At 38.3% G+C, this 26,949-nt stretch overlaps 1 protein-coding gene across 2 annotated transcripts in view; it reads left to right on the plus strand.

The window, feature by feature from the left end:
- The window catches only part of GLRA2 (glycine receptor alpha 2), a 207,326-nt gene that overhangs the window by 16,084 nt on the left and 164,293 nt on the right, over nt 1-26,949 (plus strand). The window contains exon 3 of one of the 2 annotated variants that reach the window (XM_070289801.1): nt 25,763-25,830. In XM_070289801.1, coding sequence (XP_070145902.1) covers nt 25,763-25,830 — 68 coding nt within the window. Of the gene's footprint in view, nt 1-25,762; nt 25,831-25,925; nt 25,994-26,949 lie in introns of both variants that reach the window. The other variant, XM_070289800.1, reaches the window with a different exon arrangement.

Below are 26,949 nucleotides of genomic sequence, written 5' to 3' on the forward strand. Positions count from 1 at the left end.
CTGACTAGAGATAAGAGCTGACTATTCATATCCCCCTCTGTTAGTTATTGGGTAAAGATGGCTCTCAGGATGTGTATGGGTGGGTGGGGAGAGTAAATTCCCAGATAGAAGGTGGGTAAAGTGAGCTTCCCTGGTGGCTCAGAGGTTAAAGCGTCTGCCTGGAATGCGGGAGACCTGGGTTCAATCCCTGGGTTGGGAAGATCCCCTGGAGAAGGAAATGGCAACCCACTCTAGTACTCTTGCCTGGAGAATCCCATGGACGGAGGAGCCTGGTGGGCTTCAGTCCATGGGGTCGCAAAGAGTCGGACACGACTGAGCGACTTCATTTTCACTTTCACTTTCAAAGTGAGCTCCAGTAGCTCTGGAACAGCTGTCTGTGAAAAACGACATGTTCTGGCTGCTGCTGCTAAGTCACTTCAGTCATGTCCAATGCTGTGCGACCGCATAGACGGCAGCCCACCAGGCTCCTCCGTCTCTGGAAGTCTCCAGGCAAGAACACTGGAGTGGGTTGCCATTTCCTTCTCCAGTGCATGAAAGTGAAAAGTGAAAGTGGAGTCGCTTAGTTGTGTCCGACTCTTCATGACCCCATGGACTGGAGCCTACAAGGCTCCTCCATCCATGGGATTCTCCAGGCAAGACTACATGTATGTTCTGGCTACTGGAAGCAAAAGCATGACATTTTGCCACATGCAGCAACATGGATGGACTTGGAGGGCATTGTGCTGAGATGAGTCAAACAGAGAAAGACAAATACTGTATGATATGACGTACATGGGGAATCTAAAAAATACAACAAGCTAAGGAATATATCAAAAAAAGAAGCAGACTCGCAGATCTAGAGAACAAACTCTTGGTTGCCAGTGGGAAGAGGAAACGGTGAAGGCGTAATATAGGCGTAGTGGATTAAGAGAAACAAACTATTATGTATAAAATAAACTACAAGGATATACTATACAACACGAGGAATATAGCCAACATTTTTAATAACTATAAATGGAGTATAACCTTAAAAAATTGTGGAATCCTATATTGCACACCTGTGCGTGCACGCTCAGTTGCTCAGTCGTGTCTGACTCTTTGTGACCCTATGGGCAGTAGCCTGGCAGGCTCCTCTGTTCATGGGCTTCTCCATGGGTTGCCTTGCCCTCCTCCAGGGGATCTTCCTGACCTAGGGATCAAATTCCGGACTCTTATGTCTCCTGCATTGGCAGGCGGGTTCTTTATCACTGGCACTACCTGGGAAGCCCTGTACACCTGTAACCAATATTTTACATCGATTCTACTTCAATTTTCAAAAAAATGCATACTGAGGTGAGGGGCACACAATGATAAATGGGATCCAAGAACCTTGGAGGGAGTATCAATATCATCCTCTTCAACGTCATTATTCTGCATCCCAAGCCGTGCCTTCCCACTCTGTTCCAACCTCGATACCCTGTTTCCTGTTCCTCAGACCTTTCATTGTTGTGCTTGGCACTTTCATTTCCCTTTACCATGCCTGCCTTTTCACGAACCTTTTCACCAGCCTAATTCTTACTCATCCTACAGACTTCAGCATCAGTACCATTTCCTCTAGAACGCTTCCTTTAAACTGCCAAGTCCATCCTCTCTTACATGTGCAGTCTATAGTCTCTCTTGTGACTGGCTGCTTCCCTGTCCCTTCCCCTCCTAGACCAGGTCAAGGAGGCCATAGACTGGGCTTATCTCATTCTTCATTGTTTAGCTCCAATACATGACAGTAGACAGGAGCCAATAAACAAGTACAACTGAATATAAGAATTCATAACACCAATTATTAATCCCAGAATCTGAAAAGGTGGCTGGGTGTGAGCAACTGAACTAAAATAATAAATTATTATCTAATATTTGTGATTCTTTCAAAATGCATGAAGTCTTTTCCCATATATTATCTCATTTCATTCCTTAGGCATTTCTCATAATGGAAAGCACCTGTAATTTTGCTCATCATTCTTGCTATTTAGCGGGGGTGGGGTGGTGGTGGTGGTGGTGGTGGTGGTGATCTTATTGCCAGATAGGATTTAGATCAACACTAGCTCTCCAGATACATAAAGCCTAACATGGAGAAGACTATAAGTCATCATTTAGGTAATGATGACAATGACGCTCATTCTTGACCTGCAATACTTTATTGAATGTATTTTTAACACAGATATCCCCCCTTTTCTATATTATAGAATGAATCTAATTTATCTTCGAAGTTGCAGGGTTTTGTGTATTTCCTGTCTTTGTAGGAGCTTAACAAATGTTTAATCCTGAATGAATGGATTCATTCACATATAGATACATATCAAGCATTTACTGTGCATATGGCATTGTACTAGGTATCAAGTAAAGGAGAATTAAGAATTGTTACTGTACCAGCATTCTTATCCCCAGCCTTTCTATCCAATCCCTTCTACTTTACCACTATTCCAGGACCAACATCCCATGTATAAAAAGCTTTATTTTCTATAACCAATATTGAATAGGGATGTAGGGTGGTATTAAGGTTACCCAAATAGAATCCACTGGCCAGAGTCAACTCTCCTCTTCAGTGCTTGAAATGTTTAGTAAGTAAAATCAATATAACCATTTGTTAATTTCTAACTGCTAAAGTAATGCAGCTTGATGAGGGTGAAAGAGGAGAGTGAAAAAAGCTGGCTTAAAACTTAGCATTCAAAAAACTAAGAGAATGGCATCCAGTCCCATCACTTCATGGCAACTAGATGAGGAAAAAGTGGAAACAGTGACAGACTTTATTTTCTTGGGCTCCCAAATCACTGTGGACAGTGACTGCAGCCATGAAATTAAAAGACACTTGCTCCTTGGAAGCAAAGCCAAGACAAACCTAGATAGCACATTAAAAAGAAGAGACATCTCTTTGCCAACAAAGGTCTGTACAGTCAAAGCTATAGTTTTTCCAGTAGTCATGTAGGGATTTGAGAGTTGGACCATAAAGAAAGCTGAGTGCCAAAGAATTGATGCTTTGGAACTGTGGTGCTGAAGACTCTTGAGAGTCCCTTGGACAGCAAGGAGGTCAAACTGGTGGATCCTAAAGGAAATCAACCCTGTGTATTCACTGTAAGGATCGATGCTGAAGCTGAAGCTCCAATACTCTGGCCACCTGATCCGAAGAGCCGACTTATTGGAAAAGACCCTGATGCTGGGAAAGATTGAGGGCAAGAAGACACGGAGGTGGCAGAGGATGAGATGGTTAGATAATATCACTGATTCAATGGAAATGAGTTTGAGCAAACTTCAGGAGATAGTGGAGGACAGAGGAGTTTGGCATGCTGCATTCCATGGGGTCGCTAAGAGTTGGAAACAACTCAGCGACTGAACAACAACGCGATGCCAGATTTACTGGCATCATGGTTATAGCATTTAATTCCTTCCAACCAGTGAGCTTGTGGTTGATTCTTCTAAAGAATTCTCCTTTTGGGCCTCATCTGCCATTCTCATCAAAAATAGAAAAGTGGTTCTCAAGCTATGGGATTGTCCCAGATTACATATCAATGAACCAAAAATCTTTATAAAATCTGGGAAGCCCAACTAAGGTAGCTTCCACTAATGATAATGTTTATATTTCTCTGGAGCCCTTTACATGTAAGAGCTCATTCTACAGACGAGAAAAAGAAGTAGTTCTAGGCTTCATATAAAAGGTGATGTTTTAATTGGGTCTCGAGAAATGAGTAGGCATTCAAGGAATGGAAAAGGGAACTTCAGGTAGGGAACTCTCGTGTCTGGAAAGAATTTGGCTAGTTTGGGGGATAACAAAACATGAGTATACCCAAAGAAAGTAAAAGGAGGGAAGTCATAAAAAATGAGGCTAGAGAATAAAGCTAGTTAGAGCTAGAGGGTCAAGTTGATTATTAAGGCATTCAGATCTAACTGTAGGTAACAGGAAGGCACAGCAAGATTTTTAAGCAGAGAAGGGGTATGATTAGATGTAGATTAGATTCTAAGAAGATAATTCAAGATGCCTTTAGAAGGATATACTAGAAAGATGGTGGATCAGTGTATCATGACAATCATTCACAAGAGAGAAATGATGAAAGTTCAGGCTTCAGCTGTGGGATTGGAAAGGAGAGGCTAAATTAACAGGATAAAGTGAAAGTGAAGTCACTCAGTCATGTCTGTCTCTTTACAACCCCATGACTGTAGCCCTCCAGGTTTCTCTGTCCATGGGATTCTCCAGGCAAGAGTACTGGAGTGGGTTGCCATTTCCTTCTCCAGGGGATCTTCCCGACCCAGGGATCGAACCCAGGTCTCCCACATTGCAGGCAGACACTTTACCATCTGAGCCACCAGGGAAGCTAATTAACAAGATAAATGGAAGTCAAAATGCATTAAAAAGGATATAGAGGGTACAAGAGGAAGAGTAATGTTTGACTCCAGGTTCCAAGTTGGGCAACTGAGCAGATGATGCTCTCATTTGCTCAAAGAGGAGATGTTAAAGGAGGAAAATGCTGAGGAAGATAATGAGTTCAGTTTTGAGCATGTTTTTCAGATGACTGCCACAAATTCATGTGTCTAATCTGCTGTTGAAAATGTTAATCTGGAACTAAAAACAGAGGTTGAGGCTATCAGTGCAGGAATGGAGTCATCAGATCATGAGAGTATTAATTCAGATCACTCAGTGCAAATGCATAGAATGAAGAGAGGAGTAAGGATGAGACTTCCATGAACATGAACATTGATGGCATGGGGGCAAAAGAAGGACTGGACAAGAAATATGAATACATGGTCAGAACATCTGGAAGAGAATCAGGAAAAGATGTAGTCATTGATGTCAAGGAAAGAGAAAGCTTTTGGGTAAGGAAATCAAACCTGCCAAGTGCAGCAGGAATGCTGAACAGAAAGAGGTAACGAAACGGGCAACTGGATTTGGTCAGTGGGGCATTTTTAACCTTAGTGAGGGTGATATATCTAGAGCAGTGAGCCCAAAGCCCAGATTGTAGCTGGTTATAGAGTGAATGAGACCTGAGAAAGTGGGAGGAAGTATGTGTGTAGATTTCTCATTTAAAAGACTAATGCCAGACCGAAGAAGGGAGACTAGATATTAATTCACAAAGTTCGAGGGAAGGGAGTTTTTTGTTCTGTTTTTGCTTTTAATATTAAAATGGCCTCTTTTCTTGGTGAAGCAGTGTTCTGTCATCTGGCATAGATGGGCCACCACCACCAGCTGGGCTGGCTGGTCCTGAGTATAGTCAGCGTGAAGCTGAAAACAAGCGCTAGGCCCTTGGTGCTTTGTCTTGATGGCCTTCTTTACCACCAGGACAGCCACCCAGACATTCAGGAAATACTTGTAAAATTTAAATACATCATAAAATAGAGTTTTCTATGAAAATGTACTTCTCAGTAAGCTTCTTGAGTAGGAAGAATGTTTTAATGTATTTTAAATGTAAGATTCAGAAGATGAAGACAGAAGGTATCAGATGCAATACTTAAACAGAAGATGAGGGGAAGTAAAGGGGCTCAGGGTCGAAGTTATCCATCATCTTCCTTCTTGACCAACACTTCACTACATCCATCCATATACTTTGTACCATTTTAACTGTAGCAGCTCAGAAAACATTAATATTGATAACATTATTTATATATTATTGGAGTCCTTACCATGTGTTAAGCATTCTTCTAAGTACTTTGCATATTAATTCATTTAATCCTCCCAATAACTTTACAGAGAAGTACATCCATGTTATTATTATCTCTGCTTTAGAGATAAAGAAACTGGTAAAAAAGAGCTGATGTGTTTGCTCATGATTATATGGGTAATAAGGGTGCAGAGCTAGCTTTCAATTCCAGGCCATCTGGCAGGAGTCCATCCAGTTACCAGTGGTAAAGGCCTAGAAGATTTGTCTATTGTACACTAAGCTCATGAGTTAGCCTTATATCTGTTTCTTAATTACAGAGCTATGCTAGGAGCTACGAGTCTGGAGGCCTGCAACAGCCTTTGAACATTTTGCTTCAGAATCTGTTTATTATTCAAATTTGCATCCTCAGATTCAAGCACATTATTAACCCTCCATAAATGTTTGATGAATAATTAAATGAATGAGAAAAGCTGATTCCTCTCCAATCACCCAACAGCTTTCTGCTTAGAATGTATTGGAACCAGCTTGTAGATCATTTGAGGGGGAATGGGGGAGGCAGATAGTGGCTGAGCAAAGGAGATGGGATACAGCAACTGCTACCTTGATGGGTCACACATTCTGTGATTCTGTCTCTGACTAATGGCATTTTGTAATAATTTACATCTCCTTTCAGTACAAATGTGTAAGGCATTTAAATATATTTCAGGAAAATGCTGACTATGACATACCAAAAGCATGTCCTTCCATCTGGCATTTTTCTCTAGTCCTATAGTCTGCTTCCTAGTGCAGTTTACTATCTGGGCTCTAGGAATGTTTTCATTTAATAATCTCAGTCGTTTGGGCGTAGTGGGAGAAAATGCTAAGTCTGAGACCAGAAGTTGCAAGTTGATTCTCTTTATGATTTGGAGAAGGCTTTCCAACATATATGAGGAGTCCAAGCCTGCCAAGGAAGAGAGGAGGGAATGTTCTGAGTTCTGCTTACTTGCTAGGATAGCAGTGTTAAAGAATTGAGACTCTTACCTGAAACAATGTAAATGGTTGTTTCTCAGAGGGAGTACTTAGTGCTTATGTACAAAGTCAAGTTTACTCTGTAGCAAGCTACAAATGAACCACAAAGTTTTGTGCCTAGTTTACAGGGGCTTTGGGAACTTGCTGAAAGCAGTATCAGACAACCCCAGTCTTCTAGCAATGTGATGTCTTGTGGAGCAAATGAAATTGCACACCGAAAACAAATCTGAGCAACATAAGCCAATTCTTGTCTATATAAACCTGCAGCTACATAGGGAATGATGTCATGGAAACTAGGAGTTCTAAGTAAATGGAGTTCATGGCTCAAGTATAAGGAAAAGGTAGGAAACAAGTAAGTGTAGGTGGGGTTTACAGAGACAACGGCATGCATCATGATGTGCCAAGCAAATGTTAAGTGTGTTACATGCAAGATCTCATTTATTCCCGACAAAATTGCTAAGTACCACAGTTATCAATTCCTTTCTTCTAAATCTACACACTGATACTCAGAATCCTTACATCTGGCACAGCTGTGAGAGGCAGAGCAGCCAGTCAAATCCAGGCTATTTGGGGCTGGAGCCTTCACACTTATCCACCACACTCTTCCTTGTGGTGGTCTAGGCAGGCTACCACTGTCTGTGCTTGGAAATACACAACACATCTGCCTGGAAGGGAACATTTATAGGGAGGTGTGTGTTGACTCAGGCTAAACCTCAGAAAGAAGACCTAGAAGGGTGGATGGAGGGAAGGGAGGGAGGCTCATGAGGGATGGGATGTCTATATAACTGTGACTGATCATGTTGTTGTATAGCAATAGGAAGCAACAGAACATTGTAATTTACCTCCAATTAAAAATAAATTTATAAAAAATAAAAGAAGACTCTCTTAGAAAGGTTCTTGCCTTTTAACTTGAGGGACATGCTCTCTTCCTTCCCTGAGAGTTTGAAAATGGGGCCATTTCTCATCAAGTGACTTTCTTTGCTACAAAACTGCTCTATTGTGTTTGGTACAACACACCAAATTAGAACCTTTTTAGAAGCCTCAACAAATCTTGTCTCTAGTGTGAAAGGATTATGAGTACAAACCCCATTCTGTTTATACCCCCATTCAAACTCCCATGTCTTCAAATTGTTAGCCTCTTGAGGTCCCAAGGGGATGATGCAGCCCATTGTCATGAGCCCATAAGTGTTGGCATCTTGTAGGAAAAAGGCATTTTTCACTTTAAGCATAAACTCAGCTGTGCTAAATGCAAGGAAGCCACTTAGCTTCTTGACTCTCGGAGGGACAGCTCTACTCAGCTCAGTATCAGAAATCCTGTCACACTGAGATGGAGGTGGAAATATATGATATTAAAATCCAGACATAGCAAAGTTCCCCACAACTTAAAAAAAATCTCTAACAGCAAAATTTGAGGATCTTTGAATTTCAAGGAAGATATGCAATACAAAGATCAATAACACAGGTAAAACTTTCAATGGCTGATTACACTTTCCTTGTGATATGTACTTTTTATAACATAGAGCTATATCTCTGTCTTCCTTTGTATAAGAAATTCATCAACATCCCTATAAAGAATCTCTCTTCTTCTCTTTCTCCTTCTTCCCTGTACAATTCATTGCCTCCTCTGCTACAGTTTCTTAACATGTTAGACATTATCATGTTACATCATAATTAGTCTGATTCATGTCTTTCTGCCATGACAGATTGTGAGCTTATTGAATTCAAGGATCATGTACATGTTGGTATTCCCAACACCACAGAGACACCACTGTTGGCACCCAACCTATATCCCCAACCCCTTCCCATATCATTGTACTGTCTGACTTCCCATCTCCACCACTTCAATTTCTTTGCTTGAGGGCTTTCTCTCACCTAAGCCACTTTTCCCACCCTTGTGACCAGCCAGAAGTGAAGATGAATTAATGCCCCTGAGAATATTCCCGTCTAATGACTGATGGGCGTTGATACAGAATAGCTTAGAAGAGTGTGTCTGCCAGAGCTACTTATGGGATAAAGCTTCATGTGCCTTTGGGAGATAATGGATTCACTAAAGCACCTTTCCTTGGCTTCCTTCCCGATTCTGAATCTCTTCCCCACATCCTAGATGGTGCATTATTTACCTCCTTTATAAACTACTTTTACCCAAATCCCTGATTCCAGGGTAACCCAAACTAAGCAAGCACCCAATATACAGAAAACGTCTAATAAATATCATTTTAATTAAACTGGGTTACAAAGCTGGCCAGTATAGCATGAGATAAGAGAGATGGAAGCCTCTGCTACATAAATGCAAAGGGCCCATCAGTCAAATGTGAGCACACAGACAGACAACAAGCACCATGATTTCAGGGCTTCCCTCTGCAGTAGGGAAGCGGCTGTCCTAGTTGTTAGTAGAGAAGAGTGCATGTCAGGAACTCTGGTTTCTATTTTTAGATATCTTGCTGACATAGAAAACTTCTGTTTCCTCCCAGTACAATGGTGACCTTCCTACCTCCGAGAAATGGTGCAGAATGCCTAATAAGGAAACAAGTTCCCATTTGTGGAAGCCACAGATGAAGAGAGGAGGGATGGGAGAGCTTAGGTACTATTCCTTGGCAGACATGGTGTTCCAAGATTTCTTTTGACTGTGGAACAGGAAGTGCTGGGTTGCCTGGCACCATCATGGCCTTGAACAGGATTTTGGTCTTTAAGTTTCCACAGCCTGGCTCTGAGTCTAACAATTCCAAAGGGTGATAATGTTTCTAAAAATTCACATAAAAAGATGATTTTCAAAAAAAAGATAAAATTATAACTCTTATGCTGATATAAAATGAATACGTGTTAAAGATTTTCTTTAACTCATTAATCAATGAGGGAACCAGGCAGATGGCATAACCAGTTCAAAATAAAAACCTAAGAAACAGACACATTTATAGATGAAGAATATTGGCCTGAATGTGCAAACAGAGGCAAAAACCAGATGCTTTCACAGTGGAGGAGGGCAGTCACTTGAACTTCTTTGGGATAGCACATGGCAGGATTTGTATGTCTCTAAGCAAGCAGTATTTCCCATTGCTATCAGTTATACAATTTAAAGAGTTATAAAATAGCTCCCAGAGAATGAGAATCAGATGAGAGGAAGGGGTATACTATAGACAATCCACAGTTTTTTCTTAAAGCACAATTTTCCCCTACACTCATGATTGTAAGATTCAGTAATATACTCCATCTCCAAAAAGAAGAGCTCTCTTTTTTTGCTAGAGATTATTTCAAATCCAGGTATTTTTCTTAACACAGTGAGTAGGAGTGAGCACAATAAAATGTAAAGCAGAGAGATGGTGCTTGAGAAAAGTACATCTGATTGTTAAATAAAGGGGAAAATCTCAAGGTTTAAGAGGAAGACCCTTCCTTGGTAGGGGAAGAAGATGGAAAAAGGAAAGAAGAAGGTGGCATTTCACACGCAGTATCAGATTCAGTCCTCCCAACAAGCCTGTGATTTAGGCAAAGATTTTTTCTTTTATAGATGAGGAAGCTAGGGCCCAGAATGATTAAATAGCCTACAGAGAGTTACACAAGTAGTAAAAAGCAGAGCCAGGTTTTAAATCCAGTTCCAGCTCTGAAGTTTATGATTTTTTTCCCATTATTCCATGCTGCACTGGTGAGGGATGTCAGGAGGGAGGGCAACAGTCAAGAAGTTTCCCTACCCCAACCTCAAACATGGCAGCTCAGTAGTAGTTTCAAAGGGCCATGTTGTACTGCTGCTTGTTGGTGACTGTGATGTTTTTGTCATAATTTTCTCATTTTGTTGAGTGCTTTGGAAAGAGAGTAAACAAAATTTGCTTTTGATTTCACAGGCTGAGATGAAATTATTAATTTAAATGAAATACTTTTTGAATGAACTCCCCTTTGAAGCTGAAAGGATGGAGGCCAACTGATGGGGTTAAAATGCCTTGTGTGGAAAGTAGCTCTGAAATGGAATGGGAATGCAGATATCTTGGCATGCCACTGGCATCTACTTATACAAAAAGGCTTATATTCTGCTCAACAGCATTCACTGAGAATTTACTGAATGCCTACTATGTGCTGAGTACTATACAAGTGCCTTGAGAAACATTACAGTGTATCAGATTTGAATCATACTCTGTCTAGAGCATGCTAGAAAGAATTAGACAAGCATGAAAAAAAATTGACTATATTACAATATGGTAAGGGTTATGGGGCTCTGTAAGTTCCAAGAAATGATATTCAAGCGTGGAGAATCATGGGAAAATTCACTGAGTAGGTATTAATTGTAGAATAAGAAGATTTGAAGATGTGAACATATATATATGTATAAATTACACCCACCAATTTCATTATCATAACCTCAAACACAGCATACTTCCTTCTTCAAAAATTAACTAATGCTAAACAAATCTATTTTCAATTTGTCAGGCCCTAACAAGTTGATGAACTTGCTATTCATTTTGCAAAGTAGTAGAGGATTCAATTAATGAGAGAAAGTCCTCTTTAATTCTATTTTTGTTACTTCCTAAAATGAAAGGAAATATCATTTGGGTTCATGAGAAATTCTCAGATCTCCTCATTTCAAAACTAATTCCAAATGGCATTTAAAATTGTCTTCTTCTAAGGCTAAATGGGCATTTATTTATTATCTACCCTAGTCCCAAGATAGCATGAATCTTGCATTTTCTAGCAATTCTCCATCTGATGACATTTTATTTATAGCATAAATAGAAATATATGTAGATTACACTTACAAATTATTCCCAACATGAAGGTTTCCACTTAGTATCTGAGATCTTTAAAATAGAAAATGAACGTTGTCACCACAAGCAAAGTGCCCTAAATCTCCCAGAACATAAACTGCTCACTTTAAGGTCACTATGATCCTGCAAAGAACAAAAAAGCAGCAGTTCACTTGTATTAGAAAGAGGCTTAACAAAAATGCCCTCTCTGTGATGCTTGGTTGAGCACACACTTTTTGTTTCATCTGACATTTCTTGCAGAATGACTCAAGGGCTTTTCAGCAAATTGTTTCTGACTTGTCCTTAATGCCCAATTTTCTTATATTTTGTCCCACAATTCACCATCTAAATGTAAAGGATAATTAGTACAAGACCAGCATATAATGGATACTCAATAAATGGTTGCTGATTGAGTGAGGGAATGAAGAGGTTTAAGATGGAAATGCACAGAATTTAGCAAATGCCTTCAGAGAGGCACCAAATTTAATTTCTTGATGAACACACCCAACAAAGGAGTACAAGTTCCATAATACTGCCATGTGTTCATCCAAAGTATGTTTAAATATTTTTTAAACTCCACATTCTTGGTTGAAACACATGAGAAAGATGACTGTCATATGACCAAAAATATAGTATGTCCCTAGCATTTGTTTGGCTATGCAACAGAATACTCTGAAGCTCCTTTCATTGTTATATAACATAATCCTTGTTAAGTAGCCTTTCCACTAATGCTGCATTTTTATCTGACTTTTATAATTTAGTAGTTCTCAACCAGGAGTGATTTTGTCCCCCTCCCGGGGAGGGGGGCACTTGGCAATATCTGGACATGTTTTCGATTGTCATGGCAGGGGCTGTGGGAGGTGGGGTGCTGCTGGTATCTAGACCCAAGATGCTGCTCATCATCCTACAATGCACAGGACAAACTCCCACAACAGAGGATGATCTGTCCCCAAACGCCAATAGTCCTTAGGTTGAAAACCCCTATCTTAAATAAGGAAGCTAGCAGGAATGACCCCAAGTCTATAGTGCTGTTTAGTTGTCCAGATGCAAAGAATGCTTATGCATAATTCCCAGAAGCAAGCTACAATTTATTTAACAACTATTGTGGGCTTTCCTTACATCACTACTACTTCTCATAATTAACATCAAAGTAAGCACCATTATTCCCATTTTACAGAATTAACAAACCCAGAGAGTGTCTATACTCTGTTTAAGGTTCACAGGTGATAATAAGCAGAGCTAGTGGCAAAAACAAGACAGACTGGTAGTTACCATACTTCATATATCGGCTCCTGTCTTATTCCTTCTTTTTTAATCGTGGAGAAATCCCCAGCATGCAAAGACAGAAACCTGTCAGCCTTCTCAAAGCCCTCTGACATGGATCTGAGCTATGTGCACATAGGTCCATTCACTCATCCTTGTGTGAGAGCAGTTGACAACTGGTAGCCATTAGTGGGAAGGACTCACAGGATCTGCCATTTGCTTCTCTATATTCAAGCTACCTTAGTTGCTAATTATTTGCTTTGTCTGGCAGTTCTAACCTTTTCTCAACAAGGCTGGTCCAAAGCAAATGGTTTGCTAGGCTATCTCATCAGGCTGTGGGAATCAGCACAGACCTGGATGTCAGCAACAAAACTGAATGTAGTGAAACTGATAAAATCATTCTGACCATGTGTTGGGCAGAAGAATCAATAGTATATCATTTATTAGTGATGAATTTTCAAGAAGATTTTAATAATGCAATGAGTTAGTTTGTGTGACTGTTTCTAATTAATGTCATGACATTAAAAACAAAATCTTTCTCCATTGTTTGAATTAGATGCCACAAATTACCCCTCACAAAGGGAGTACCACCATGAAAAGCCATTCCCTTCCTTTGCAACTCTCTCATCCTCCAAGACTCTCTCTTTCATGGGCATCAAAGCAGCATACAACACAGGAAGCCGTCATAAGAAACACTGCTTCCCTATGTTCAAACAAGTCTCTGACTGCTAACTATACATCTGCTTGATTTCTCTATGTGCTTTATTTCCTCCCTTTATCAACTGAGCTAATGATAAGACTTTCTGCTAGATAAAAATCTTCTTATTCCAAAAGAAATTTGATTTCTATAGATATCAAGCACATAGAGTTATTACTGCATTCCCATCCAGGGGCCCCACACTAAGTCAACTGTGATACTTGAGGACACATTAAATTATTTAAAAGGAATAAAATGCAAAATCAAAATGTCATTCTTGTCTATTTGTGACAAGAGAGAAAAAATAATATTTTCATCTTAGAACTGAAAGAATGCTGGCTCTCAAGTCTTTTGCCCTAAAATGATGTTGGAAAATAACATAACTGAGGCAAAACTAATGAATAGTGACTAGTTGTTTTGGTGTTACAGAGATCCTCTACTGTTTCCTAGTTCTTATTTTTTACCTATGCTGTGGCCCTCATTTAAATTTTTTCAAGCTTTATTGAGATAAAATTGACATATAATACTGTGTAAATTTAGGGTGTACAATGTGTTGAGCTATACACTTATATATTGCAAAATTATTACCATGTAGTATTAGCTAACGCCTCTATTATATCACATAATTACAATTTTTTTTTAAAGTGAGAACAATTAACATTTACTCACTTAGCACTTTCAAGTATATAATACAGTATTGTTAACTATAGCCACCACCACTAAAGCTGTACCTTAGATCCCCAGAACTTACTCATCTCATAACTGTGTGTATCCTTTGACCAACACCTCCCTATTTCCCCTCCTCCAGCCTCTGGTAACCACCACTCTAATTTGTTTCTATGAATTTGGCTTTTTTAGAGTTTACAAATAAGTGACATCACACAATATGTGTCTCTGGTGATTATTTTTAAATAGAATCCATCACAAAGCTTTAAAAACAGTATTTATTGTTAATTCAGAAAGCTTTGTTCAATATGAATATATATAATCTTATTTTAATATAGTCACTATGAATAATAGATAAACCTTTCATTACCATGGTAGAAGTTATAAAAATCAGTTCCAGGTTTTAAATATGCAGGATACAGAGTGCTCTTTTCATTGATTCATTTTTATGAGCAAGTCTGAGTCATATTAAATATAATTGCTGAGTTAAATATTTGTTATCCACGTGATCTGTCCTGGCCTCACTTTTCTTCCATACTGCCTCCTAGCTCTTGTGACAATGCAGTGGTCTGACTGGAAATTGATGGTTTTCATCTGGGACCGCTAGACTGCAGCTGACCCAAAGAATACCATTTCTCATACATCCTTTCTGCTAAAGTGGTTTTATTCATTCATGCCACAAAGCATGATATAAAACTATTTACTCACATAAATAGTTCTACAGACAGTCCCTATGATGCTCTACGTCCATGGCTAGTCCTCACTTACAGGTATGGAAAGATTATGGAATTCCAGGACAATTTCTGTTGCTCCTAATCTCCGACTCTAAAAGTTCAGAGGAAGGCCCAGCAAACTTGTTGTTGTTCAGTTGCTAAGTCGTGTCTGATTCTTTGTGACCCCATGGACTGCAGCACACCAGGCTTTCCTGTCCTCCACTCTCTCCCAGAGTTTGCTCAGACTCATGTCCATTGACTCAGTGATGCCATCCAACCATCTCATGTTCTCCCACCTCCATCTCCTCTTATCCTCAGTCTTTGTCAATATCAGGGTCTTTTCCAATGAGTTGGCTCTTCATGTGAGGTGGCCCAAGTACTGGAGCAAACTTAGCCAAATCTAGTCCACCACCTGTTTTATGAATAGAGTTTTACAGTAACACAGCCACATTCATTTGTTTACATACTCTTTATGGCTACTTTCACTGCAAAGACAGAACTGAGTAATTGCAACAGAGACCTTGTGGCCCACAAAGCCTAAAATATTTACCATCTGGCCCTTCACACACACCAAAAAACGCTGCTGACCTGTCATTTAGCTCACTGAGTTTTTAAGAGAACTCATCTAGAAATTAATACATTTATAAAATCTGATTACAAGCAGAGTTTGTGACTTGCATCCCTGAATCACACTCCTAGACTACAGGACCATTACATAAATTGAGAGTATTAGGCAAATACCTGGAAAAGATTAAGCTGATCTTTATTGATTCTTTGTTCCTCTTCCATTACTTCCTTATCCCAGGCACTGAAGCTGCAGCCGCCAGTACAACATTCTCTTCTTGTAGGATCACAGGGTTTGATAAAATCTCTACAATTGTCTTTAGTCTTATTATTATCATCTAATATATTTATTGTTCAATAAGAATTTGTTAATTAAATTAATAAATAAATTACTGTAGGTCAGCATTTTTGAAAGATGTTTTGAAGAATACGTGTCATCTTCGAAATGTGCTCCATGAATGGGATGGCTTATCTACATAGAGAACAGACTTGTGCTTACCAGAGGAATAAGGGTGGAGGAGGGTTGGATTAGAAGTTTGGGACAAGCAGATGCAAACCATCATACAGAGAATGGATAAACAACAAGATGCGACTATATATAGCACAGGGAACTACATTAACTATCCTATGACAAGCCATAATGGAAAAGAACATGAAAAACAGTATATATATATATATATAACTGAATCACTTTGCTGTATACCAGAAACTGACACAACATTGTAAATCAACTATACTTCAATTTTTTTTAAAGGATGATCTATTTCACAAAAAATATAAAGTCTCCTATGTTCAAATAAAGTTGGGAAACAACAACACATACTTTGTTCTCCTTTAGAAGCACCATGATTCACATGAATGCATTAAAGTTTTGGGGAGGAAAAAGTTGACATCAACAAAACAGCAGAGCAGGTAGCTCCAAGCTCTTGTTCCCCCACAGAAGTGTCAAAAGTAAGTAAAAACTGTCAGAACTAATTTTGTTAGAATTCTGGAAAATAGTCATAAGTATATAGCAAGCAAGAAACTACTGAATCAAGGAAAAGCTCACTTGAAAATGGCAGGAAAGTTTTGTGGTGTCTTTATTTATCTTTGTCCCATCCCCTCCCCAGCAGTGATTTTGTTTTTGAATCAATGGCAACCTACATTTCCAGTGTGGAACCCTGGTCCCTCATTCTGGAGAGGGCAAAGTAAACAAGCAAACATTATTCACAAATTATTCTGTCTGTCTATTCTAACCTGTCTGTGTGCTACCAGAAGGACATATGCAAAGAGCTTGTATTAGTTTGCTAGAACTTTCATAACAAAATAACATAGGCTAGGTAACCTAAACAATAGAAATGGACTTTCTCACAATTTTGTAGGCTAGAAATCCAAGATCTATGTGATGGCAGTATTGGTTTCTCCCAAGGACTCTCTCCCTGGCTTGCAGATTGCTACATCCTCACTGTGTCCTTGTATGGCTTTTCCTCTATGCACACATCTCTGATATCTCTTTTCTCCTCTTCTTTTAAGGACCTCATTCATGTCAGATTAGGAACTACCTTCATGACCTCATTTACCCTTAATTACCTCTTTAAAGACCTTCACTCCAAATACACATACATTCTGAGGTACTGGTGGTTAGCACTTCAACATATAAATTTTGAAGGAACACAACTCAGCCTATAACAGAGCTCATTTTTGTTCCACCTAATCCAGTATAATTCGGGATAGAAAAGCAGTAGATATTGATCAAACACACTGCAAGAAATACTAAAAACATTCAGATGCCTGGAGTAAAAGATTATAGTTGAAACATACAATAGACCATTTAAAGGCCTGAGAGCAAAAGCTGAGAAGTTTCTTAGGGAAATCAGGAAATTCAAAATCAGCCATGCATGCAGGAGAATTTAAAAAGCCACAGGCATTCTCAGGGCAAGATGAATACTCAGAAAGGATCTGAGCAGATCCTAACAGTTCACCTTGGGCTGATCGCTAGATTCAGTTCAAGACTGTCTAAGTATCAAAGGAGTGCCCCCAGAATAGGGACAATAAATAAAAACTGGGAGAGGTATTTTTTGTTTGATTATTTGCTTGATTTTTTTTAGCCCTCAGTGTTTAAGAAAATTTCCATGAAAACCCTAGTAGAGTACAAGCTGAGAAACAGACTATAATGGCCACACAAAAGTTAAGAAACATAGTCTTTGCAAAAATAGTGTTAGAAAGTCACCAAATGGATGGTTTACAATAGCTTTCAACAACAACATCTAAAGCATCCAGAAACCTCTGGCAAAGTGGGAGAATCTACTTTCACCTTCTCCCCTTGAGTTATCAGTTATAAAAGTCAAATGTCTAGTTATCAACAAAAATCACAAAGCATACAAAAAAAAAAAAACACAGGAAAATATGTCCCATTTGAAGGAAAAAAACAAATGGACAATAATCATCCCTGAGGAAGTTCAGACACTGGACTTACTAGACAAATTCTGTAAAGCAACTGTCTTAAATATGCTTAAAGATCTAAAGGAAAACAAGGACAAATCATAAAAGGAAATCAGGAGATTGGTATGTGAATAAAATGAAAATATCAATAAAGAGCTACAAATTATAAGAAGGAACCAAAAAGAAGTTATGGAGCTGAAATGTGAAAAGAATAAAGAAAACCAAACAGAATCTAAAGGACCAATGGAACACCAACAGACCAACATACATATTCTGAGAGTGAGAGGCGAGTAGGAAGAATCTTTGAATATCTGAATAGAATATTTGAAGAAATAATGGCTTCTCAAATTTGATGAAAGATAGAAATCTACAAATCCGCAATCTTCAATGAATGTCAAGTAGGAAAACCCAAAGAGATTCACACTGAGAAACTTTACAATCAAACTACTGAAAGCCAAAGACAATGAGAGAATTTTTAAAACAGCAAGAAAAAACCCAAATCATTACTCACATGGGATGTACAATAAAATCATTACCAATCCCTCAGAAGAAGCCTGGGAAGCCAGACTGCAAGGGATGATATATTTAAAATGCTGAAATTAAAAAAAAAAATGTAGCTAAAAATTTATATCCAGGAAAACTATCTTTCACCAATGAAAGATAAATTAAGACATTCAGAGATAATCAAAGGCTGAGAGAGTTCATTAGAACTAGACTTACCCTACAGGAAATGATAAAGGGAGTCTTTCCGGTTGAAATGTAAGGATGCTGGACAGTAACTTGAAGCCTAACAAAGAAAGTTCTATGTTATTGGATGTATAATAAATAAAGATACTATTTGTGACAAGAAAACCTAAAAGGAAGAGGATGTAACTGTATAAGAGTAGAGTTTTGTATGTTATAGAAGTTAAATTGGTATCAATTCAAACTAGATTGTTATAAATTTAGGATGTTAAAGGTAATCCCCACAGTAACCACAAAGAAACTATCTAAAAAGTATATCTCTTTGAAATAAAAGAGAATCAAAATGGTTTACTAAAAGAAAAAAATCAACTAAATACAAAAGAGGATGGCAATAGACAAATGGAAAAACAAAAAATGCTGTAAAATATAGAGATCAAATATCAAATGGCAGAAAAAAAAAGAAATCATTCCTTATATAAGTAATTACATGCAAATGCACTAAACTCTTTCACACAAAGGATAGAGATAGGAAGACTGTATAAAACAAACTATGATCCAATTATATGCTGTCTATAAGAGACTCACTTTAGATCCAAAGACATGAGCAGACTGTGAAAGGATGGAAAAAGATATTCGATGCAAATAGTAACCAAAAGAGAGTGGAGGATTTATGCTAACGTAAGTCAAAATCTCTTAAAAGAGACAAAAAATGACAATATACATTGATAAAAGATTCAAATCATCAAGATGATATTACAATCCTAGAAACACATGCACCAAACAACAGAATCCCAAAATAATGAAGTAAACCTTGATAAAATTGATAGAAAAAATAATACTTTTATAGTAATAGTTGGAAACTTTAATATACCATTTCAGTAATAGATAGAACATCAATACAGAGATCAGTATGGATATACAGGATATGAACAACACTATAAACAAACCAGACCTAACAAACATATAAAGAATACACCATCCAACAACAGGAGAATACACAGTCTTCTCAAGTGTACATGCAACATTCTCTAGGATAGACCACATATTGGGTTACAAAATAAATATTAATAAAATTTAAAAGATTAAAATTATAAAAATATCTTTTCCAAATATAGTCAAATGAAGCTAAAAATCAATAATAAAAGGAAAACCAGGGACTTCCTTGGTGGTCCAGTGGTTAAGATTCCATACTTTCACTGTAGGGGGTATTGGTTCAATAATGGTCAGGGACCTCAGATCCTGCATGCTGCATGGCACAGCCACAAGAATTTTAAAAAAATTTTAAGAACAGGAAACTCAGAAAATTCACAAATATTTGGAAAATAACACACTCTTATACAACTAATAGGTTATAAAAAAAAATCACAAGGGAAATTAAAGAATGAAAACAAAACTGCAACATACCAAAACTTATGGAATGCACCGACAGTGTTCAGAGGGAAACTTTTAAGGTAAATGCCTACAGTTAAAAAGAAGAAAGGCCCCAAATCAATAACGTAATATTACATCTTGAGGAACTAGAGAAAGAAGAGAAAGGCCCCAAATCAATAACGTAATATTACATCTTGAGGAACTAGAGAAAGAAGAGCAAACTAAACCCAAAGCTAGCAGAGGAAATAAACAATAAAGATCAAAGTAGAGAAAAAAATAGAAAAGCAATTAGAGAAGCAATACAACCAAAATCTGGCTCTTTTAAAAGATCAACAAAAATTACAAACCTTTACCTAGACTGACAAAGAAAAAAAGAAGACTCAAATAACTAAAATCAGAAATGCAAGTGGGACATTACTACTGACCTCGCAGAAGTAAAAAGAATTATAAAAGAAGATTGTAAACAAATTAGATAACCTAAATAAAACTTATAAAAGAAGATTGTAAACAAATTAGATAACCTAAATAAAACTCAACATTCTGAAAATTAAGATCACGGCTTCTGGTCCCATCAATTCATGGCAAACAGACGTGAAAACAATGGAAACTGTGAGAGACTTTTTATTTTTAGGCTCCAAAATCACTGCAGACTGTGACTGCAGCCATGAAATTAAAAGATGTTTGGTCCTTGGAAGAAAAGCTATGATCAACATAGACAGCATATTAAAGCACAGACATTACTTTGCCAACAAAGGTTCGTCTAGTCAAAGCTATGGTTTTCCCAGTGGTCATGTATGGATGTGAGAGTTGGACTATAAAGAAAGCTGAGCACCAAAGAACTGATGCTTTTGAACTGTGGTGTTGGAGTTGAGAATCACTTGGACCACAAGGAGATCAAACCAGTCCATCCTAAAGGAAATCCGTCCTGAATATTCATTGGAAGGACTGATGCTGAAGCTGAAACTCCAATACTTTAGCCACCGGATGAGAAGAACTGACTCATTAGAAAAGACCCTGATGCTGGGAAAGATTGAAGGCGGGAGGAGAAGGGGACAACAGAGGATGAGATGGTTGTATGGCATCACCGACTCGATGGACATGAGTTTGAGTAAGCTCCGGGAGTTGGTGAAGGACAGGGACGCCTGGCATGCTGTAGTCCATGGGGTCGCAATGAGTTGGACACAACTGAGCAACTGAACTGAACTGACTGAGATAAAATGGACAAATACCTAGAAATACATAATTTACCTAAACTGACTCAAGATGAAATAGAAAAATCTTGGACCTGTAACAAGTAAATAAATCTATTGAAAAATCAAAAACCTTCCAACAAAGTTTAGGACCAGATGGCTTCACTGGTGAATTCTTACAACACATAAGGAAGAAATAACACCGATCCTTCTCAAACTCTTCCAAGAAATAAAAGAGAAAAGAATACTTCCTCATTCTATGATGCCAAAATTACTTTGACACCAAAGACAGATAAATACATCACAGGAAAATAAAATTAAGGACAAATAACCTTTGTGGATATAGATGCAAAAATCTACAACAAAATAGTATCAAAACAAATTCAACCACATAGTAAAAGGATTATACATCACGGGCAACTGAGATTTATCCCATTAGAGGAAGTTTGTAAAGTTTGTTGATCTTTTAAGATAGCCAACTTTTGGTTCTGTTGAGGGCAGGAGGGAAGAAGGAAGGAGAGAATAGTGATATGAGTGATTAGATGTCTATATAATTCTTCTTCCCAGTCAAATTCTCATCAAATTCTCATTGGAGTATCTTTGCTGATAAACCAATTAGATGAGTTTAACTAGTGTCAACTCTTTCTGCAGTTTATAGAACACATTCATTTGCTGGTGATCACATCGAAGAATGTGTTACTGTTAATTAGAACACCTTAGTAAATTATTGGGCTAAAACACAGATGGGAGGTTGTGTTGGCACATGTCAGGATAACTCTTAACAGTGAAAAACAATTCTATTATTCAACCCAAAGAACTTGCAGACATTGTCCCATATTCAGGTAACTTCTATCCTCAGGGTGATTTTATTGGCCTCAGGCATTTTATCCCTCTAGTTAAAAAAGGTGTCCCTAAAGTTAGGCAGTTTCTGCCTCTTACAAACTCTGTGACCTTGGGAAAATTAATGAATTTCTTTTGTGCCTCAGTTTCCTCATCTATAAAATGGGAGACATTCAGTTCAGTTCAGTCGCTCAGTTGTGTCTGACTCTTTGCAACCCCACTGACTGCAGCATGCCAGGCTTCCCTGTGCATCACCAACTCCCAGAGCTTGCTCAAACTCATGTCCATTGAGTTGGTGATGCCATCCAACCATCTCATCCTCTGTCGTCCCCTTCTCCTCTTGCCTTCAGTCTTTCCCAGCATCAGGGTCTTTTCTAATGAGTCAGTTCTTTGCATCAGGTGGCCAAAGGATTGGAGTTTCAGCTTCAGCACCAGTACTTCCAATGAATATTCAGGACAGATTTCCTTTAGAACTGACTGGTTTGATCTCCTTGCAGTCCAGGGGACTCTCAAGAGTCTTCTCCAACACCACAGTTCAAAAGCATCAATTCTTCAGTGCTAGCTTTCTTTATAGTCCAACTCTCACATCCATATATGACTACTGGAAAATCCATAGCTTTGACTAGATGGACACTAGTAATGTCCACGCAGAGTAATGTCTCTGCTTTTTAACATGATGCCTAGGTTGGTCATAACTTTTCTTCCAAGGAGCAAGCGTCTTTTAATTTCATGGCTGCAATCACCATCTGCAATGATTTTGGAGCCCAAGAAAATAAACTTTCTCACTGTTTCCATTGTTTTTCCATCTATTTGCCATGGAGTGATGGGACTGGATGCCATGATCTTAGTTTTTTGAATGTTGAGTTTTAAGCCAGCTTTTTCAATCTTCCCTTTCACTTTCATCAAGAGGCTCTTTAGTTCCTCTTCGCTTTCTGCCATCAGGGTGGTGTCATCTGTGTATCTGAGGTTATTGATATTTCTCCCTGCAATCTTGATTCCAGCTTGTGCTTCATCCAGCCCAGCATTTTGCTGGGAATGGGAATGGGCATTTCACTGGGAATGGGAATGGGAGACATAGTAGCATGTAATTATTGAAGAATGAAATAAGGCACTTATTGGCACACAGTAAGATGTGAGCTCCTTATTAATACATGCATGTGAAAGTTACTTCTTTTTTCATTTCCAAGGTTTTATATCGAAATGCAAATGATTCTTAAGGCAGTGTACAAGACTGAAATGATCAGATGTAAAGGATCAAATTATCCCAGAAGTGTACAAACCAATGAAAAATAACATGGTTTGCAGGTCAGAGGATATTATGCAATGAATCTAGTGCAGCAAAGTCTTCAAAATTTAGGATTTTGGAATCAGAATAATGAGACCTTGAGTCTCAGCTTCTTTAATTACTGTGGTATGACTTTAATCAAGTTACTTAATTTTTCTAACCCCCAGTTTCCTCATCTGAAAATATTTATTGGAGCACTAAAACAATTCCTCTTTTCTGAGGATTAAAACAGACAATTTTTAAAATGTGCTCAGTACAGTGTATCAATATGTGGTAACTTAAAAAATATTTTGAATTCTAGCAGTATACTCACACTGCCATGTACCAGGAAGGATAAAAACAGATGTATGACGGTATGGCCCAGCCTTCTAATTGGTTCCAAGCCAGTTGGGGAGGCCAGACAATCAGATAATCTACAGTACAAGAAAACCTACATTTGGATTTTCAAATTCCTCCTGTTAAGATGATGTTTCTCTCTTTCCTGTTTCTTTTCCCACATTATTCATTTTCTATCTCATATATAAAAATTCATGAACGTTTTCCACCCTGAATTGGACCATCTAAAAGGAAATATCTTGTTGTGAAGAGAGGAAAGAAAGTAAAGACACACAATTTCTCATGACTTGACTCTACCTTGTCTACTTTATCTCTTACTAGCCTAAAAATATATTTGTTATAAAGTAAAGTTCTATGGACAAGAAAGAGACTCTTTTTTTTCTGTTTTTTTTTTTCTTTGAGTAACTTAAATAGAAAAACAAAATAAAGCAGAGTAGGAAGTGCCCATGGAAAATAAGTCATCTTGGCAGATGATGAATAACAAGGGGATAAACTAAAAAGACGTGGAATATTTCAAAGATGTAGGCTGAGAAATGTTTTGGTAATATGGTGATGTTTATGATCTGATGCCCAAAAACACTTTTAAAAAACACTATTTTTTCATTAAAAGCAGAGAAGTTAGTTATATTAAAAAGAAAAACAGCTTACTACATCTCTTTTATCCAAATTCCTTGTTTCTTCTTTTACCAAAAGTTTCCTTGCCTGGAAATTTACATTAGCTGTTGAGACCTTTTCTTTTTTTCATTTTGAGAACTCAACATGGACTTGAGAAGTCAAAACATGGCACTCAAGCATTGCTGCAGCTGTGTTTTACTACCAGCCTTTGAAGGAGGTGCCAAGCCAAACTCCTCATTCAGATCCTACCTGCTTGTTGTGAACAGAGTCAACTGGGGTGTCGCTTGAACCAGGATACTGAGCCTTTGTTAAGTGGAAACAAATTTCCACAGGAGAAAGCAATGAGCGAATAGATGGTTCATGGCAACATGAACCGTTTCGTATCTTAGAAAGTATTATGTGGGAACCACAGGAGGGCAATAAGTACACTGCAGCTTAACATGAAACTGGAAGTCAGTGGGAAGTGGTTCATCTATTGTCAGAGGCAAAGAGTTTGTCACTGTACCCTTTGGACATGCCTGATTTTACCTGATCTCTGAAGCCAAACAGGGTCAGGCTGGTCAGTGCTTGCTTGGAGGAGAAACAAAGGGCAAGAGGAAAACAGAGTTGTCCCCTGTGTCTCTGGAGGAAAAAGCATGCTCTTTGTTCAAAGCACATCTAGGATTAATAAACCTCCATGGAATTTTCCAGGCAAGAATACTGGAGTGGGTAGTCATTCCCTTCTCCAGGGATCTTCCCAACCCAGGGATCAAACCCACGTCTCCTGTGTCTCCAGGCAGATTCTTTACTGTCTGAGTCACCAGGGAAACTAAACCTTGCTTTATACTATATTTATTGATGTAACAATCTGGACATTAACTGACACTGCTGGGTTTCTTTCTTTTTTAAAAAATTTGTTTATTTATTTTTTTATTTTACAATATTGTATTGGTTTTGCCATACATTGACATGAATCAGCCATGGGTGTTCCACATCCTGAACCCCTCTCCCACCTCCCTCCCCATCCCATCCCTCTGGGTCATCCCAGTGCACCAGCCCCGAGCACCCTGTCTCATGCATCAAACCTGGACTGGCGATTCGCTTCACATGTGATAATTTACATGTTTCAATGCCATTCTCCCATATCATCCTGCCCTCACCCTCTCCCAGAGTCCAAAAGTCTGTTCTATACATCTGTGTCTCTTTTGCTGTCTCGCATATGGTGAGCTAATTTTATTTGGTTTTGTATTTCTGTACATCATTTCCCATTAGGCAGTCACAGGGTATAAAGAAGGAATGGGGTAAATTCAGAGGTATCATGAGAATCAAACTAGACCCATTGATTTAAAGGGTATTCCACAAAAGGAGGTGGATATTCCTGACCTATCCACCATTCAAAATGTAGCTCCATTTGAACTCATGTGCCAGGCTATTCCATCATCATGTGTACCCGCTGTAGACATCTACAAGGTTGATGAGCCTAAGGTCAAAGAAAGCCACTCATCCAAAAGGCAATTTTGATCTCAACTATTGACAATGAATTCCATTTAACAGTCTTCAGCTTATATTTTCCAAGTCCAAACCTCTTCAGGGTAAGTTATCATTGCTTAACTGTCATTATTTGAAACGCTAGTGGGAATGTTATTACTGTGAACCTCTCTGGGTAAAACTTTCTCTCTCTCTCTTTTTTTTTGCAATCTCACCATCATTTTAATTTTGTTTACATCTCTAGTCATTTGCACAGATGTTGATGGAGCTGTATTTTTGCTTCAATGTCTATTGCAACATTTTTATTGCGTTCTGCAGGTCCTCCAGTAAACGTTACTTGCAATATTTTTATCAACAGTTTTGGATCAGTCACAGAAACCACCATGGTAAGTGCTACAATGCCACTGGCAAGAGAAAAACATGAATTGATTACGCCATGAACACAACCTGTCAAATTTTCTATTTATTGTTCAACTTGCAGGACCTCCTGTAAATGTTACCTGCAACATATTTATCAACAGCTTTGGGTCAATAGCAGAAACTACAATGGTGAGTGGGACTGAGCATTGAAGCCATCGTGTGAAGGAATGGGATGTGTGATCAAAGGGCACTGTTGTACATTTGTGGGACATTTACTGAGTGCTAATTTCCAAGTTTATTCACCTCTAGAAAGCAATTATTTATACTCTTTCACCTTAGGAATTCATTAGTCAAATATTCATTTGCTTAAAATTCAATAATCTTTCATCCATCATGCCAGAGAAATTTTGGAAACACTTGATGTTTGGTTATATTTAGGTAGAATTATCAGTAATGAGCTGGTGCATAATTAAGGATATTTAAATATTTGCATCTCCAATGTTTCAGAAATACAAATTTCAAAGTTTAGGAGATATTTTCATATAATGGGACACTTTAACATAATCGAGCTTCAGACATGCTACATTTAAGATATATGCCAAGAAGCTGACCTTAAAATGAACACACACACACACACACACACACACACACACACACACACACACCAATTTGATGGCAGTAAAAAGTTGTTCCAAATCCACAGGAATTACATAACATGCATGGCTCCCTTCCCCCAAAATAAACATAAAACTAATAAAACCCCATCATATTCTAAGCGCAGACATGTTTCACATACATGAAAAAGATTTCAGATACTTTAAAATTCACCAAGACTCTTTATCAGTGTCAAAGTGGTATTGTTGCCTGTGACACAGCCTATTAGATCAGTAACCTTATAGTGCGAGAGTATAGTGTGGAGATTACATTTTGAGTGAAATATTTTCTTGGCCTCCATATAATTTAAGTCCACTGACTGGTTCTAATTTTCATGACTATGTAAAAGTATGTTGTTGTATTAAGTCCCTTTAGTCATGTCTGCCTCTTTGTGACCCCATGGACTATAGCCTGCCAGGCTTTTCTGTCCATGGGATTTCCCAGGCAAAAATATCAGAGTGGGTTGCCATTTCCTCCTCCAGGGGATCTTC

Source organism: Ovis canadensis, chromosome X (assembly GCF_042477335.2).
Source record: "Ovis canadensis isolate MfBH-ARS-UI-01 breed Bighorn chromosome X, ARS-UI_OviCan_v2, whole genome shotgun sequence".
Lineage (NCBI taxonomy): Eukaryota > Metazoa > Chordata > Mammalia > Artiodactyla > Bovidae > Ovis > Ovis canadensis.